The sequence below is a fragment of the Phocoena phocoena genome, chromosome 11 (assembly GCF_963924675.1).
Source record: "Phocoena phocoena chromosome 11, mPhoPho1.1, whole genome shotgun sequence".
Taxonomy (NCBI): Eukaryota; Metazoa; Chordata; class Mammalia; order Artiodactyla; family Phocoenidae; genus Phocoena; species Phocoena phocoena.
The window spans coordinates 70,114,566-70,130,882 of NC_089229.1; the positions used below are offsets into that span (position 1 = coordinate 70,114,566).

The following is a 16,317-nucleotide window of genomic DNA, read 5'->3' on the forward strand; positions in this document are numbered from 1 at the left end:
AAGGATAGCTGGGCTCTATCCCAGGCTAAATAAATCACAACTCCTAAAGGTGGGGTCCAGACAAGGATATAGTTTCTTTTTTCTTTTCTTTCTTTTTTTTTTTTTTTTTTGCGCTACGTGGACCTCTCACTCCTGCAGCCTCTCACGCCGCGGAACACAGGCTCCGGACGCGCAGGCTCAGCGGCCATGGCCCACGGGCCCAGCCGCTCTGCGGCATGTGGGATCCTCCCGGACCAGGGCACGAACCCGTGTCCCCTGCATCGGCAGGCGGACTCTCAACCACTGCGCCACCAGGGAAGCCCAAGGATATAGTTTCTTAAAAGCTCCTCAGGTGTTTCCTATCTGTCATCAGGGTTTGGGACCACTGATTTAAGTGGCTCTTAATGGAAAGATTCAAGCATGCACCCTTTTTCAGGTTTAGTACAAATTGAAAAGGGAAATAATTTTAGGAACAAACTTTCTTTATTCAACATGTATTTATTGTGTCCAGTATGGGTGTAGCATATGTGGGGGATTAAAAATATACATATAAGTAGTTTAAAATGGGACTAAGCTATATTTCATGGTATATATGTATTTACTATGGTTATCAGAAACAGTCCACATGTGCTGTAGGGTTTCAGAGAGGGGAGAGATGAATATAGGCTAGAGTAGATAAAGAATGCGATTTGGAAGAGATGGGATCTGGGTACATCAGGAAAGTATTACAAGGTGAAATGCAGTAATTTGCTTCACTTGACAGATCCTAGGGTCTGACTTGGAGAAATCTGACAGTTTAGCTAGCACTTGGATCTTATTCTGTAGGCCAGTAGCTGCACAAGAGCAATTGAGGAGCTTTGAAAAATACCTGGAGAGTTTTCAAGTATTTTTATCTCCAGATAAATACTCCTGGAGAATTTTATTCAGTTGGTCTGGGTGGGGCCCAAGTATTGTACTTTTTTAAAAGACTTCCTGTGATGCTGATGTGCAGCCAGGGTTGGGAAACTGCTGTAGGATCACCTAAGGTCCCTGAAAATTTTTGAGTAGGAGGGTTTCATGTTCACCCATCCATTAAAAACACATTAGGATGTGTTTTGTTTTTATGCCACAGGAAGAGGGCAAACAGCGTTGAACAAAATAAAACAGGAAAAAGGTGCCTGTTTACACTTATGGGGGTGGAAGGCAGCTTGCATTCTTTTTTGGTAAGGAAGACAGGCGATAAACTAATAATGCGTAATTTGGTAAGTAAAAACAAATGCTTTGAAGAAAATAAAGCATAATGAAGGAGACAGGAATAGGCAGAGAAGGGGAGTAGAGTTGGAGAGGAGAGTGCTATTTTATGTCAGGTTAGGAGGGACTTCCCTAACTGTTGGCATGTGTACAGAGACATGGAAGAAGCGAGGGAGTGAGTAGGCAGAGGAGATCACAGGGGAAACGCCCAGGCAGGCACAGGCCAGCGAGGTTGGGTGCTGTGGACTACATTGTGCACACACACACACATACTGCCCCCCACCACCTCCCATTGTATATTGAAGCCTTAATCCCCAGTGTGACTGTGTTTAGAGATAGGGCTTTTAGGAGGCAATGCAGGTTAAGTGAGGTCATAAGGATAAGGTCCTAATGGGATAGGATTGGTGGCCTTTTAAGAAGAGGAAAAAGAGATCTCTCTCCCTCTGTCTGCCATGTGAGGAACAGTAAAGAGGTCTTCTGCAAGCCAGAAGGAGAGCACTCACCAGAAGCTGAACACTGACATACCTTGATGTTGGACTTTCTAGTCTTCAGAACTGTGAGAAAATAAATTTCTGTTCTTTCAGCCACCCACTCTACAGTATCTTGTTATGGCAGCCCTAGCCAACTAAGACTGCAGGAACAGAGGGTTCCAGAGGGGGGAGTATAGGAGATGAGGTAGGAAGAGGGACTCAATCATGTGGGGCTGCAGTCTAGAGCAAGAATTTGGGATTTTCTTCTCAGTTGCCATATACTCTGGTTGCCAGAGTATAACTAGGGAAGGGGTTTGGGTGGGGAGGAGGAACCCATTGAATTGTTTTAGGAGAGGAGTGGTATAATTTGATTTATATCTAGAAGGATCAACTGGCTGCTTTGTGGGAGAATAGTCTGTAGCAAAACAGTTGAGGAGTCAGGGACATTAGTTATCTTCGTAGCTATTGCAAGGGTGGTTATCAGTGGGAGTAGTGTGAAATCATCCAATTCTAGACATATTTTGAAGGTAGAGTGGACAGAAATTGCTGGTGAATTAGATGTGGGTGTGAGAGAAAGTGGGGAATGAAATATTGTGTCTTAATTTTTGGTCAAAGCAACTGAAAAAATGGAGTGCTATTTATTAAGATAGGAAGACTGTCAAAGAATGGAAGAATGGGAAGAGGGAGCAATCAAAATTATAAGTTATTTTGAGTTGCTACTGAATATCCAGATGAAGATGTAAGTAGGCAGTTGGTTATATAAGTCTGGAGTTTCGGGGGGGAGACACTGGGGCTGGTGATGCAAATTTTGGAGTATCGTATAGATCAGTAATTTTCAACCTTCGTTACACTTTATAATCAGCTTGGGAATTTTCAAAAAATTTCTGAGCCTGGTCCCACCCCTGTATATTCTTGTTTAACCTGGGAGTGGGGCTCAGGTATTTCTGTTTTAATTTGATTAGTGGTTAGGTTAAACATTTTTTTAAACAGCTTTTATTGAGGTATTATTGACGTACGATATACTACGCACAAAGTGTACAATTTGATAAGTTTTGACAGATGAATACATCTGTGAAACCACCACCACAATTAAGGTAGTGAACATACCCATCATCACCAGAAGTTTCTTTGTACCCCTTTTCAGTTCTTCCCTACTATCCCTACCTCCTTCCCATCTTCAGTCACTAGGCAACTACTGATCTGCTTTCTGTGCAGATTAGTTTGCATTTTCTAGAATTCTGTAAATGAAATCTTACAGTGTGTACTCTTCTATGTGGCTTCTTTAAGCATAATTGTTTTGATACTCACCTATGTTGTTGCATGTATCAGTACTTGATTCCTTTCTGTTGCTGAGTAGTATTCCATTGTATGAACTTGTTTCTTTATTCAGCTGTTGATGAACATTTGGGCTGTTTTCAGTTTTGGGCCACTACAAATAAAGCTACTGTGAACATTTGTGTACAAGTCTTTGTGTAGTCATATATTTCCTTCTCTGGATAAATACCTTAGAGTGGAATAGCTGGATCGTATGGATCACATTTTTTCATATTTTTCAACATGAGGGGTTTTGTGTGTGAGTGTATGTATGTCCTTGAGGAAAACTTTTATGCCCAGAAAAGATTATTCAGACACTATTTTCATTATTAAAATTAATGTTCAATTTATTAATTTCAGTTTAAATATCTAGTTTATAAGATGTAGCAAAATTTAAGTTCTTTTTTCTTAGGTGTAATATTATTTTTTTTTTGCGGTACATGGGCCTCTCACTGTTGTGGCCTCTCCCGTTGCGGGAGACGCGCAGGCTCAGTGGCCATGGCTCACGGGCCCAGCCACTCCGCGGCATGTGGGATCTTCCCGGACCGGGGCATGAACCCGTGTCCCCTGCATTGGCAGGCGGACTCTTAACCACTGCACCACCAGGGAAGCCCCCTAGGTGTAATTATTTTTAAAAAGCAACACAAGTTAATTCTAACGTGGAGCCAGAGCTGAGAACCATTGTACAGATGGTATTTAAAGCCAAGGATTGAATGAGATCACCTAGCACAGCCATTTCTCAAGCTTTTGCTTGCATAAAAATACCCATAGTTGGGGCAAGTTCTGAGAATTTGTATTTCTACGAGGCTCCCAGGTACTGATACCTGGGAGTTGGACTGATGGACCATACTTTGAGTAGCCCATCCTAGAGGGTTAGTGTAGATAAAAGAGATACCTGAAGATTAAGTCCTGGCCCCTCCAAAGTTTAGAAATTGGGAAAGAGAGGAAGGAACCAGTAAATAAGACTGTAAAAGAATAGCAGGTGGGACTTCGCTGGTGACGCAGTGGTTAAGAATCCACCTGCCATTGCCGGGGACGTGGGTTTGATCCTTGGCCCGGGAAGATCCCACATGCCATGGAGCAGCTAAGCTCATGAGCCACAACTATTGAGACTGTGCTCTAGAACCTGCTAGCCACAGCTACTGAGCCTGCATGCCACAACTACTGAGCCCGCATGCTGTAACTCCTGAAGCCCATGAGCCTAGAGCTGGTGCTCTGCAACAAGAGAAGCCACCACAATGAGAAGCCCCCGTACTGCAACGAAGAGTAACCCCCGCTCACCGCAACTAGAGAAAGCCTGCGCACAGCAATGCAGACCCAACGTGGCCAAAAATAAATTAAAAAAAAAAAAAAAAGCAGGTGAGGCAGGAGAAAAACGAAAGAGTGTGGTTCTAGAGGCTTGTGAAGATAGTTTTGCAGGAGGGAATGCATGATAAACTCTGTAAAATATGGCTTGAAAAGACCGAGCGAGATGTGAGTTACAGTTGACTAATGGATATGGTAAAGTGATTGTTGATGACCTTGAAAGAAATACGTTTGGTAGAATGTCCAGTCAGGGCAAAAACCTGATAGAGGTGAGCCCATGAAAGAAGGGAGGAAAGTAAGTATAGACAAATCATTTGACGCTTATTGTGGAAAAGAGAAGAAAGAAATGGGGCAGTGGCTAGAAGGGCATGTGGAAGTAGGGATGGGTTTTCTTTTTTTTTCTTTTTAAGGTAAGAACTATCATAATGTGTTTGTATGCTGACAGGAATAACTTAGAGAAGGAAATATGGTTGGAGCAGGAGAGCAAGAGGTCAGTAGCAGGAGTGGTGTCCTGGAGAAGGGATCCAGTTGGCAGATAGAGTCATGGCCTTAAATAGGAATACGGAGAGGGAAGTTAGAGTATATGGCCACAGATGGCAGCTTGTAGAAATGTTAATTGAATAGCTTCTATTTTCTCTGAAATAAGAATCAAAGTCACCCCATAATAAATAAACAGAGCACAATAAAAGTTTTGTTCAGTACTCTCTCCTCAGTGCTTAGAACAGTGGTTTGAACATAGTAAGTGCTTAGTAAATGTTTGTTAAATAAATGAATGTAAGGAAGAGTAACCCTGGATTGGAGGGGAGGAGGCGAGGAGGCAAGTGAGGTAGCACAGAGGTGGCTGTCGGGTTAGGCGAGAGCGGTGCTCCTGGGAATGATGAGGGGAACTGTTCCAGTCATATGGAAGAAGTGAAAGGACTTGATTTTTCTTTGGCTAAGGGGAAAGAAAAGTTGAGTATGACCTGTTTGTAGCTCTGGAGCATGTCCTTAGTCTTTCAAATGGAGTGGACTGTGATGTTGTTTAATGATTTGAGGGATTTTTCAGAGACTTAATTGCTGAGCACTCTAACCTAGTTTGTATAAAGCTGATGTAGTCATCTATTTTGTCTGTACTTACCAGAAAGTATCTCTGTAGCTGCCGAGGAATCAAGTCTCTCCTCCCACCACCTCCCAGGAGTTTAGGGAAAATTTTGTCCTGGGCATCTGCGGAAGTGCTTGATGTTGAAAATTAAATGTATGTAGACCTTGGAGTAAGAACTCTTCAAAATACTCAACATAGATTCTTAAACTGTTGAAGGATACTATTTGCTGCATTCTATAAGCAAACTACGGCAAGTGACGAGAAAGAGTGCATTGAACCTGAGGTGTAAATTTCATTAGTTTAATGTGAATATCTTGGATCAGCAGATTTTGAATTGTTTTTCTCAGAGCCACACCTCAGGGCTAACTGGGAGATGCAAGGATGAGCACTGAGTGGATGGGGGCTGAAGCGGATGTCTCCACATCAGCTTCAATAGAAGTTAGTTTGTTTTCAGTTTTATACACTGAGATTCCTTGTAAGATTTTATTTGCATGGTGATTCTACTGCAGAAACAATAACAGAAAGCATTTGAGTATCATCAGTGTAGGTAACATTTGAGTTTTGCTGGTGAGTCAGATAGTGCTGGTTTTATCAGAGTAGATTATTTCATTGTTTGGGAGTGGGGAAAACCACTTAGAAAGGCCTTTTTTTTTTTTTTTTTTTCCTTCGCGGTACACGCGCCTCTCACCGCTGTGGCCTCTCCCGCTGCAGAGCAATAGGCTCCGGACGCACCGGCCCAGCGGCCATGGCTTATGGGCACAGCCGCTCCGCGGCACGTGGGATCCTCCCGGACCAGGGCACGAACCCGCGCCCCCTGCATCGGCAGGCGGACTCCCAACCACTGCGCCACCAGGGAAGCCCAGAAAGGCCTCTTTTATCCTTTGATTCAGTCATCAGTTTTTATGGAAAGCAGTCGTACCTTAAGCCCTTCATTCCATTTTCATGAAAAAGGAAGTAAATGGCTCAAAAGCAAAATGACATCAGCAAATTCTTCAAGACAGTGAATCCTTGAAAGTTGGCGCCTAGTTAAATCAGTGTTTTACACAATTGATTTATAGTTGTATTTATGCATCATATTTAACTGGTATTTATAATTGTTAATATTAAGAGACATTTATTGAGTATCTAATACACGTAAGATCTAAGTGTTGGGGATACAGAAACAGGCAAGATGTGATCTTTTCCCACTCAGGGGTTAGAGTCCAGTTGGGGAAATAGAACACAGCCATAAAAAGATCAACAGCATTGCAGAAGAGTGTAGAAGACCACGAGTTTGCAGAGCTGCTGCAGGGGTTCCGCAGATATGTGATGCACATTTCTTTTTAAAATATTAAATAACCCGTCAAATAAAAGTGTCCTATGCACCAAATATTAAAGTGCACAGAAGAAAGACGACCACTAAAGCTCATTAATTTATTTTGTAGATTAATTCACTCTTTTTTTTTTTTTTTTTTTTTTTACCATTTCAAAATAAAGTAGCAGATCCTTTATTTGTATTTCTCGAAGCCGTTGAAAAAAGTCACGTAGCAGCAGCAACATGTTTTGGCCATCATTTTCCCTCTTCCACCTCTGCCCTCCCAGAGGAGTTTGGCCCCCAAGTCACACTCCTCACACCTCTTCAGGCCCCACAACAAAGCAAACCCTGTTTCAGCGGTTTCTTCCTAACTTCCTTTCCTTCTGATGATTCATCACAAAATCTCAAAAATGGATCTATCAGATAAGATCTACCTCAGAAATCCTGGGAAGGGAAGATACAGTGAGCAGGCCAGTCCATAGAAAGCACTTCCCAGGGCCTGGGGAGAAATCCAGGGAATTCACGCTGAGTAACTTACAGCCCTTCATGCTTGTTAACGCTTTGTAGGCTGCATGGTGCTAGAGCTCTCTGAGCCTTCAAATGAGAATATCCTGGACGAGTTTTTCCACAAAGTCAAGAATCGTTATGTGAACAATGTATCTTTAAGGACTTAAGAAGGGAGTATGGTTTCTCATGAGGTGAATAGTCATTCAACAGAAAGGACTTTATCATGCAGTATTTTGTGACCGTGAACCTGAACCACCTTTGTTTTATCCTAGGATTAGGACAAGTGATGGATTTCTTTCATCTTCACTGATATTTGGCATCAAAATTTATTTGATACGATTCATAAGTGGACAGATGCTGAAGGGTAGGGATGTATACCTAGTCTAGAAATGGCAATGTTTGATAATTTTGGAACAAGGAATGGCTGTCCCCTTTTCAAAAAATTGTGAGCCATCAGGGTTTTCAAAGTAAAGTGTTTTGACGATGCAAGTGCAAGAAGTGGAAGTAAAGATAAGCCAAAGTCTATTAGAGATGTATTTGAAATCAGGAATCACTCACTGTTTACAACATTAGATATGTTCCTAGGATTAGGCCTAACAGCTGATGGGGAATTAGTTACATTAATCTATATCAGGTCTATATACCTTCAAATGGAATAAAAAAATTGGGTTTAACTACACTCTAAAGTCTTATTAAAATTTTTAATATTGTTCCTTTGTTTCTTATTTCTGTAAATTATTCATAAAATGACTTAAAAAGGGGGGTGGCAGCCCATGGTGATGAACTAAACATGAACTAAAGTGCTTTCCACCCTGTAGTAAGCCCTCTAATTTTTAAAATCACAACACACCGTTTTTTCCTTCTTAGGGCTTCTGACAAAATTTACTTTTATTTAGTTAGTTTCCTTTTGTGTGGCTTCTATCCCATACACTAAGCAAACTGTGAGGGCGAGGACTGTGTCTCTTTTGTTCATGGGTGAGTCTCCGGCACCTTAGATAGTGCCTGACACGTGTTAAGTGTGTAATACATTTGTCAAACGGGGCTTGCTTATAAAACTCTTCCTTGGTTAGATTTTTGGACTTTTGTTAGCAGTGTATTAGCAGACTCACAACAGGTTTGGGTTAAGTTCAGCCTTTTAACTCATTGAGATTTATACTGCTTCAATTTACTATATATATTTTAGTGTTGGGAAGCAGATTGCCTCTTTCTGAGCTATGAATAATGCTGCCTCCTTTAGAAAAGAATCAGCAATGGTTTTATATCGTATTTGTTTCGCCTGTCCAACTTGACAAAGTTAAATTGTTGTGATGAGGTTAATCAAGCTTAAAACATTTTTCTTATAGTATTTAGCATACAGGATTTTTGTTGCAGGGTGGAAGGCAGACACACAGTTAGAAACTATATCTGACGAATAATTGTTATCCGTAAACGGTTGTTGAAATGTTCCCCCCCTTTTTTCATTTCACAGTAAGTCAACAGACTTGCCAGACTTTACACAGACAGTCTGTTTGAGCTATTTATGAAGGATACATAGGGACACATAGGGATCTCAAAATTTTGGAACATCATATTTTACAAGTTACAGCTAATAATGACGTATGTGAACAAGTAGATGACAATAGAGTGCAGTTGGGATATGTCTGGATAGCACTGGATGACCTTTTTGTCCTCCTTATCACAGAACCTTTAGCATTGTAGGTGTACTGTCAAAATCATGAATGATAAATCGCTGAACATAAAAAAGGCACACCTTGTAAATAATACCCTGCCCCTTATATCCTAAGTTAACTATCTCCCACCTCTAAAATTCCCTACTATCCTCTAGATTTTTCTCACTAAGTAGAAAAAGGATCATAGTTAAACTTTTTTAAGATCCCTAGAGCTAGGAGGGCTTTCTTTTTAATAGAGCATGGTGAAGTTGAGTCACTTTATGATAGGGTACAAAGATCATCATAAGCTGTGTTCCTCCTGCCTTCGTTGAAGAATCTTTAAAACTCATTCAGGCTGTCAGCAGCAGAGAACTTTATTTCAATAGTTAAGCTACATGGAAACACATATTTTGTGCTTCTTTTCTCCCAAAGTTGAACCAGATCAAATAATCCTAGAAGAGAGGAGCAAAGTCGTTATCTTTAAGTGAAAAAAGAATGAATTACTACACATTTAGGAAAAGTTAGGATAAAAAGAGAGAGAAAGACATAACAACTACTGAAAAACAAAAATAATATTTTTCTTGAGGCAGAAGAGAACCACTATAGAAAATCTGTTGGTGATTAAAAACTAACAAAATCAACCACAAACAATGCCACGTACAGAAATTACTGGTTGCTTATCAGAACACTAGTCTCACATTTCCACTTGCCCCAGGGACACCTTTGCTTAAATTTTATAAAATCCACAAACCCAGCATGACCAGCACCATCGTTTCTAGTATGAAGTGGTGGTCTTCTAATTTGTCTCCTGACTGCAGTCTCTCACCTGACCAGGTCAGCTAATGTTCTTTCTTTATTGGTTTTTACCTTGTAAGAGAGTATACATTTACTGAGTATTTTGTTCTTACCACTGAGAATATAACACTTAGAAGAATTCTAGCTTCATAACTTGTTTTAAAATGTTAATTTAGGGCTTCCCTGGTGGTGCAGTGGTTGAGAGTCCGCCTGCCGATGCAGGGGATACGGGTTCGTGCCCCGATCCAGGAAGATCCCACATGCCGCGGAGCGGCTGGGCCCGTGAGCTATGGCCGCTGAGCCTGTGCGTCCGGAGCTTGTGCTCCGCAACGGGAAAGGCCACAACAGTGAGAGGCCTGCATACCACAAAAAAAAAAAAAAAAAATGTTAATTTAGGGACTTCCCAGGTGGGACAGTGGTTAAGAATCTGCCTGCCAATGCAGGGGACACGGGTTCGAGCCCTGGTCTGGGAAGAACCCACATGCTGTGGAGCAACTAAGCCCGTGCGCCACAACTACTGAGCCTGCGCTCTAGGGCCCACATGCCGCAACTACTGAGCCTACGTGCTGCAACTGCTGAAGCCCGTGCGCCTAGAGCCAGTGCTCTACTACGAGAAGCCACCACAATGAGAAGCCTGTGCTGCGCACTGCAACGAAGAGTAACCTCCACTCGCTGAACCTAGAGAAAGCCCCCATGTAGCAACGAAGACCCAACGCAGCCAAAAATAACTAAATAAATCAATCTTTAAAAAATGTTAGTTTATTTAACTCTCCTCATGGTTTCATGGAGCAAATCGTGCTGTACTGATATGCTTTCATTTTCAGATTTTTTTTTTTTTTTTTAAATTTTTGGCTGCATCGGGTCTTCGTTGCTACACGCAGGCTTCCTCTAGTTGTGGCGAGCGGGGACTGCTCTTCGCTGTGGTGCACGGGCTTCTCATTGCGGTGGCTTCTCTTGTTGCAAAGCACAGCCCAGCTCTGCATGGGCTTCAGTAGTTGTGGCACACGGGCTCAGTAGTTGTGGCTCGTGGCCTCTAGAGCACAGACTCAGTAGTTGTGGTGCACAGGCTTAGTTGCTCCGCAGCATGTAGGATCTTCCCCGGGCCAGGGATTGAACCCATGTCCCCTGCATTGGCAGGTGGATTCTTAACCACTGCATCACCAGGGCGTTCCCTCATTTTCAGATTTATGGGTCATATGAAAAGGGAAAATGATTCTAGGAAGATTCTGGAGAGAGAAAACCTGTTAAATATGAAAAAGACTTGGCAGCAGTTGTAAGATCCATGATGCTGGGGAATTAGGATTATCCCTTCTCTCACATAAAAGTGGGAGTGATTGAGGAACTGTGTCACGTAATTGATGGACACCAACTTGGAGACAAATGCTGGAGGGGTGGGGGAGTGATTGATAATGTTATAAAAATATTCTGTACCTAACTACAGCACAATCGTTATATTCCTGAAAAGCTTCATGATCAGAGAATCCATGATTGAGACAGTTACATCTTATGGGAAAAACAGCACCAAGTACTGAGATTATTAATGAATCCAGAAAAACCTAGAAAAATATTCAATTTTACTTAAAGGCAGCACTAAATAAAGAGAATATAAATTATTATATATCTTAAGTTAGTGATAATGGCCTCTCAGTAATTAATGTCAATTTATTGATTGCTAGGAACTTCAGGATTTCTACTCTAGAATGTAAATTTATTTTAATGTTCACAATTTTCTTGTAATTTAGTTTAACATTTTTATAAATTCATTTTGCATTAAATTTTGGGACGAAGGGAGCGACAGTACAAACTATAATAAAGGATGTTGTCAAACTTTCATTTGTTATGGCAGGAAGAGATTCAGAGACCCATAATACCTTAGGAGACAAATGATGACTACCCCTCAATTCCATTGCATAGCTTGGAGTGACTCTTAATTTTAGGTGACTCACTGTTCACCAGGCACTAGTCTAACCAAACCTTTTCACAACCTGTCACACCTTTGTACTTTCTTTCTCTTTCCATATTTTGGCATAATTAAAAGAGGAATTAATTCTTGCTCCTCTTAACTTTTCACTACTTGTTTACGTCTGTGTAGTGAGTGGTTGATCCTGGCCCGTGAGTAAGCATCGAGACAGTATTCCTTGTCTTTTAAAGCATCTTTGTTCCTCATTAAGCCTGATTTTATCATTCATTCATTTTTCAACAAATATTAAATATCTAGTATTTTTTCAGTACTGTGCTACGTAGTAGTTATCCAGTGATGTATAAACCTGAAACCATCCCTTTCCTTGTGGAGTGTATATCCTAGATGAGGAAACAGACAGTAACTCCTTCCTTAACACTCCCTGTGTTCCTTTATTTTTTTTCCATAGCATTTATCAACATCTAAGACTTTATTTTTTGTTTGATTTCATCCACAGAACGTTGGTTACATGAGGACAAACAAGAATTTCTGTATGTTTTGCTAAAGGAATATTTTTTGGTTGAGAAGTGAGAAAGGCACGTTTAATTCTTCACCATGTTCCCTTGATTCTGCTTCTTCAGCCTGTCTCTAAATAAGCCCACTGCCACTTCCTTTTAGTTCAAGCCCTTTTTCTTTTTACCTGGTCTATTAAAGTAGCTTTCCCTGCCTCTGTAGTACCTTTCCCCTCCAGATTGCTGCCAGTAATCTTTGTAAAATTCAAGTCTGAATTTCTTCAGTGATCTGCTGTCTTTTAAAGGTAAATCAAACTCCTTCGCTTTTCATTGTCGGGTTCCTTCCTATCTGTCCAGCCTTTTTTTTTTTTCTCTGCCACTCCCTGCTCTCCATCTCAGACTTTATGCTGCAGTAGTATCAATATATTGCACTTCTTCAAGCTTCTCTGCTAAGTGTGGTGGCTGGACCAGAGGCTTCCCCTTAACTTGGAAGCTATTTAGAAATGCAAATTTTAGGCTCCACCCCGAGGCCTACTAAATAAGAACCCTGGGAGCAGAGCTAAGCAAGCTAAACAAGACTTCCCAGTAATCCTGATGTACCTTAAATTTGAGAATCACTACTTTAGTCCTTTCTTTTTTTAAAGTTCATTTCCTTAACAAGCTCAGCCATTAATTACCATCCTTTCAATATCATTTTCATTTGTGTAACTCTTAATTTACATCATTGACCCTGGTATCTGTGTCAGTCCTGCTTTTTAAATTGTGTATTGGACATCTTTCCTGGATATCCTTCCTGTACTTCAGACTCTGTAGGTTCTAAACAAAATTCAGTACCCATCTATTAAGATGTTTTATATACTGCGTTTCCTATTTCCTCCTTCAAAGGATTCCTCCTTGCAGCTTTGAATCCTAGATTATGCAGTATTTTCTCTTTGGTTTCTATTTTGTCTTGCTTTAGAGCAACAAAGGAAAAGATTTTTTAATAACTCTACTGACCAGAATAGGGTCAGGATTTTCCAGGCAATAGATTACTGTTGTTTATAGACCATCTGTTAACATGTATTTTTTAATGTATTTTTATCTTATTCTTTGCTTTTAACTTCCCACCTTTTTTCCCTCCTCAATTGTCTTTTTCTCTCTCATTTTAAGAACTTAGAGACCATTTACTTTGAATCTTGACCTCAGCTGCCCACGTTCTACCGTAAAGCTGGAGGCATCCTTGACCCTGGGCTAATAGAGTGACAACTTGTACCAAAAGTGACAACTGGTACCAAAGGTTGTAGTCAGGCAACATTTCATCTATCTCGGTACAGTTTTTGCAGTAGGTTCTCAATAAATTTTTTTCTAATGAATAAGTGAGTAAGTTAGGCAAGTCTCAAAGCACTGGACAGATCTCCAAGGTCAAAAAACCACAGTGAAATTGTGGCTGGATACATAAGGAACCTCAAAGATTTGAGCAGTAAGAAGTGAGAAATTTTGACACTCAAATATTTATTCAGTGAATAAATGAAAGATTTTAAAGAAAAGAATAGCCATTGTAACAGATGGTGAGGTATTTCCTTCTCTGAGAGAAGAGCAATAAATTTAAATTTTATTTCAGTGTGAACTTTCAAGTTTAATTTTAAAAATTCCTGTTTATGTGTGCTTCCCCATAAGCACAGTTTGATATACATTTTTAATAATTTTCGTGTCGATTTATGTAACAGTTACATTTTAATGGTTTGACTATCTCTTGGGCTATAACTTTTAACTGTTATTATAGTTCTATTTTTGTTGGATAGGAAAGACAGTAATGTATGTGTGTGTATATATATATCTTAAATTGCACATCTGAATTACCTTACATATGAGAAATTTTTATATGTGAAATCATATATCTATTCTCATAATTTGAGCTATTCTCTCATAAAAAATACATTCTTAAATTATAATAATAAAAAAACCTTTCTTTTTAACATGCACACAGGAAACCTCGGCCTGTCTCCCAGTTGGTTGCACAGCAGGTTACTCAGCAGTTTGTGCCCCCTACACAGTCAAAGAAAGAGAAAAAAGATAAAGTAGAAAAAGAAAAAAGTGAAAAGGAAACAACTAGCAAAAAGAACAGTCATAAGAAAACCAGGTAAATTTAGAGTGTTTTAATGGCACTTTTGAAGTAATAAAATTAACCATTTAATATTGTCTTTTAACATCAATATATAAAGTATATAAAGTAGAAATAAAAGATTTCATCTCTTTTACTATATCATGAAAGTGTTTTTCTTAGTTGAAGGTATATTAGAAATTAAACACAGAGGCCACAAATACAAGTTTAAGTGTGAGGACACTTTCTGTTTTTTGTTTTTGTTTTACTAGATTACAAGACATTTGTGTTTGAAATGTTTCTTTTTCACTCATAAAGCCAGGAGTGATGTTCACAATACTGAACAGATATTTGCATGAGCTTTAACCAGTCAAAATGGTCATGGGTCCAGGCAGAACAGACAGTCATGACGCCCTTATCATTAAGTGCACATCAGTGGAGTAACAGCCCTGCATATAACTCAAGTTTAGCTGTTGTCAGCTTCCTCTGTGATTCAGCTATGTCACTGCTGTTCTAAAACATTTATTTTAGTAAAATTGATAAGCTGTCTGCAAAATTATGATAAAGCTATAAAAGCACATTTAAGAGAACATTACTCCCAGAGTTTTTTGTCATGTTGAGGAAGATTCAGGAATGATTGGCTTGATTAATGTTAATGATTTCAAACATTTAATTATATTTTTGTGGCTAGTTACACATGAATATAGAGCTTTAAAGATAGATGTATTTGTTTTGTTATTTTTACCTAATTTAATATGCATTACATGCTCAGAAAGTTGGTAGAGAGAAAAGCTAGTTTAAAATTTTATCATCTTTTGTGTTTAGGCCAAGATTGAAAAATGTGGATCGGAGTAGTGCTCAACATTTGGAAGTTACCGTTGGAGATCTGACAGTCATTATTACAGACTTTAAGGAGAAAACGAAGTCACCGCCCGCATCTAGTGCTGCTTCTGCAGATCAACACAGTCAGAGTGGCTCCAGCTCTGATAACACAGAGAGGGGAATGTCCAGGTCATCTTCACCCAGAGGAGAAGCCTCATCATTGAACGGAGAATCTCATTAAAGTTTATTTTCTCCAATTTCCTAGTCACTTCTGTCATACCATGCAAATACACAGATTATGCCAAGAAGTACCACATTTTCATGACAAACATATTCATGCACAATCCATAATTTGCATTTTACATAAAATAGAAATTTGTTAGATTTTATTGCAATCTATGCCTACCAAACATTTCCAGACTTAACATTTTGGTCTCCACACTTAAAGGTGCCATGAAAATGTGGTTGAATTACTCATTATGCAGTGTTATTGGTAAGTCTATTTTCACTTTTAGTTTAGTGAATTCTAACACATAATTCTTGAATTCTCTACTATTGGCATGTAACGAATTTAAATTTTTATAACATAGTGCAAGCTGCCTAAATATGTATTATTTGAGAATTGTGAAACAAATAGTTATATGTATACAAGTCAAAAATCAATTTAATCAACTGTTGCTACAACAGAATTTTCTTAATGGTTATCCTCTTAAATACACCTGCTGGTACTTGGTGTGGTTAAATAGGAAGATTGTTATTAAATAAAGAATTTGTATGAACCATTGCCAATGTTTTTGACACATTTTACTAAATTATTGTTCCTGAATTATGTTTTAGGTTTTATCTGTTTTGGGGGGGATTTTTTGCTTATCTTTCAAAACATTCATTTATTGTAATGTTTACTAGCAGACTAGTAAACAATAAAACATTGATTACATGGCTTTATAATTCAGATTTAGTGCTATTGTCATTGAACACTGGTATTTTCTGTATTATATAGAACATTAAAATTCAAGTAATTATAAGCATTTGGCAAAAACAGAAGAGAAGAAACCTGTCATATTTTAAAAGCTGCAGTTTTGGAAAAGCTTTAACTTAATAGTTTTATCACTGTTTCCTTGCCCCAAACTTATCCAGGGTCATAGAAGTGTGAATCTAATTAATACAGAAATGGGAACTGTTGCAAATAACTGAGAAATAACTAATCTTTAATCAGTTTAATTGGCCTCTTATTAAATATAACAATTCTTATAAAAATTATAGTACCCTATTTTCAGAAACAATTGCCAGTTTATGCATTTATCAATATCCTAAAATTTAAATTTACAGCCCCACTTACTATTATGTCAATTTACCAATAAAATATTTTTATGACTACA

General features: G+C 39.1%; 1 protein-coding gene across 2 annotated transcripts in view; it reads left to right on the forward strand.

The window, feature by feature from the left end:
• Positions 1-16,317, forward strand: part of YAF2 (YY1 associated factor 2) — a 65,510-nt gene extending 49,193 nt beyond the window's left edge. The window contains exons 3-4 of one of the 2 annotated variants that reach the window (XM_065887570.1): positions 14,003-14,155; positions 14,942-16,317. In XM_065887570.1, the coding sequence (XP_065743642.1) occupies positions 14,003-14,155; positions 14,942-15,179 (391 nt within the window). In that variant the 3' untranslated portion in view covers positions 15,180-16,317. The remainder of the gene's footprint in view (positions 1-14,002; positions 14,156-14,941) is intronic. The other variant, XM_065887569.1, reaches the window with a different exon arrangement.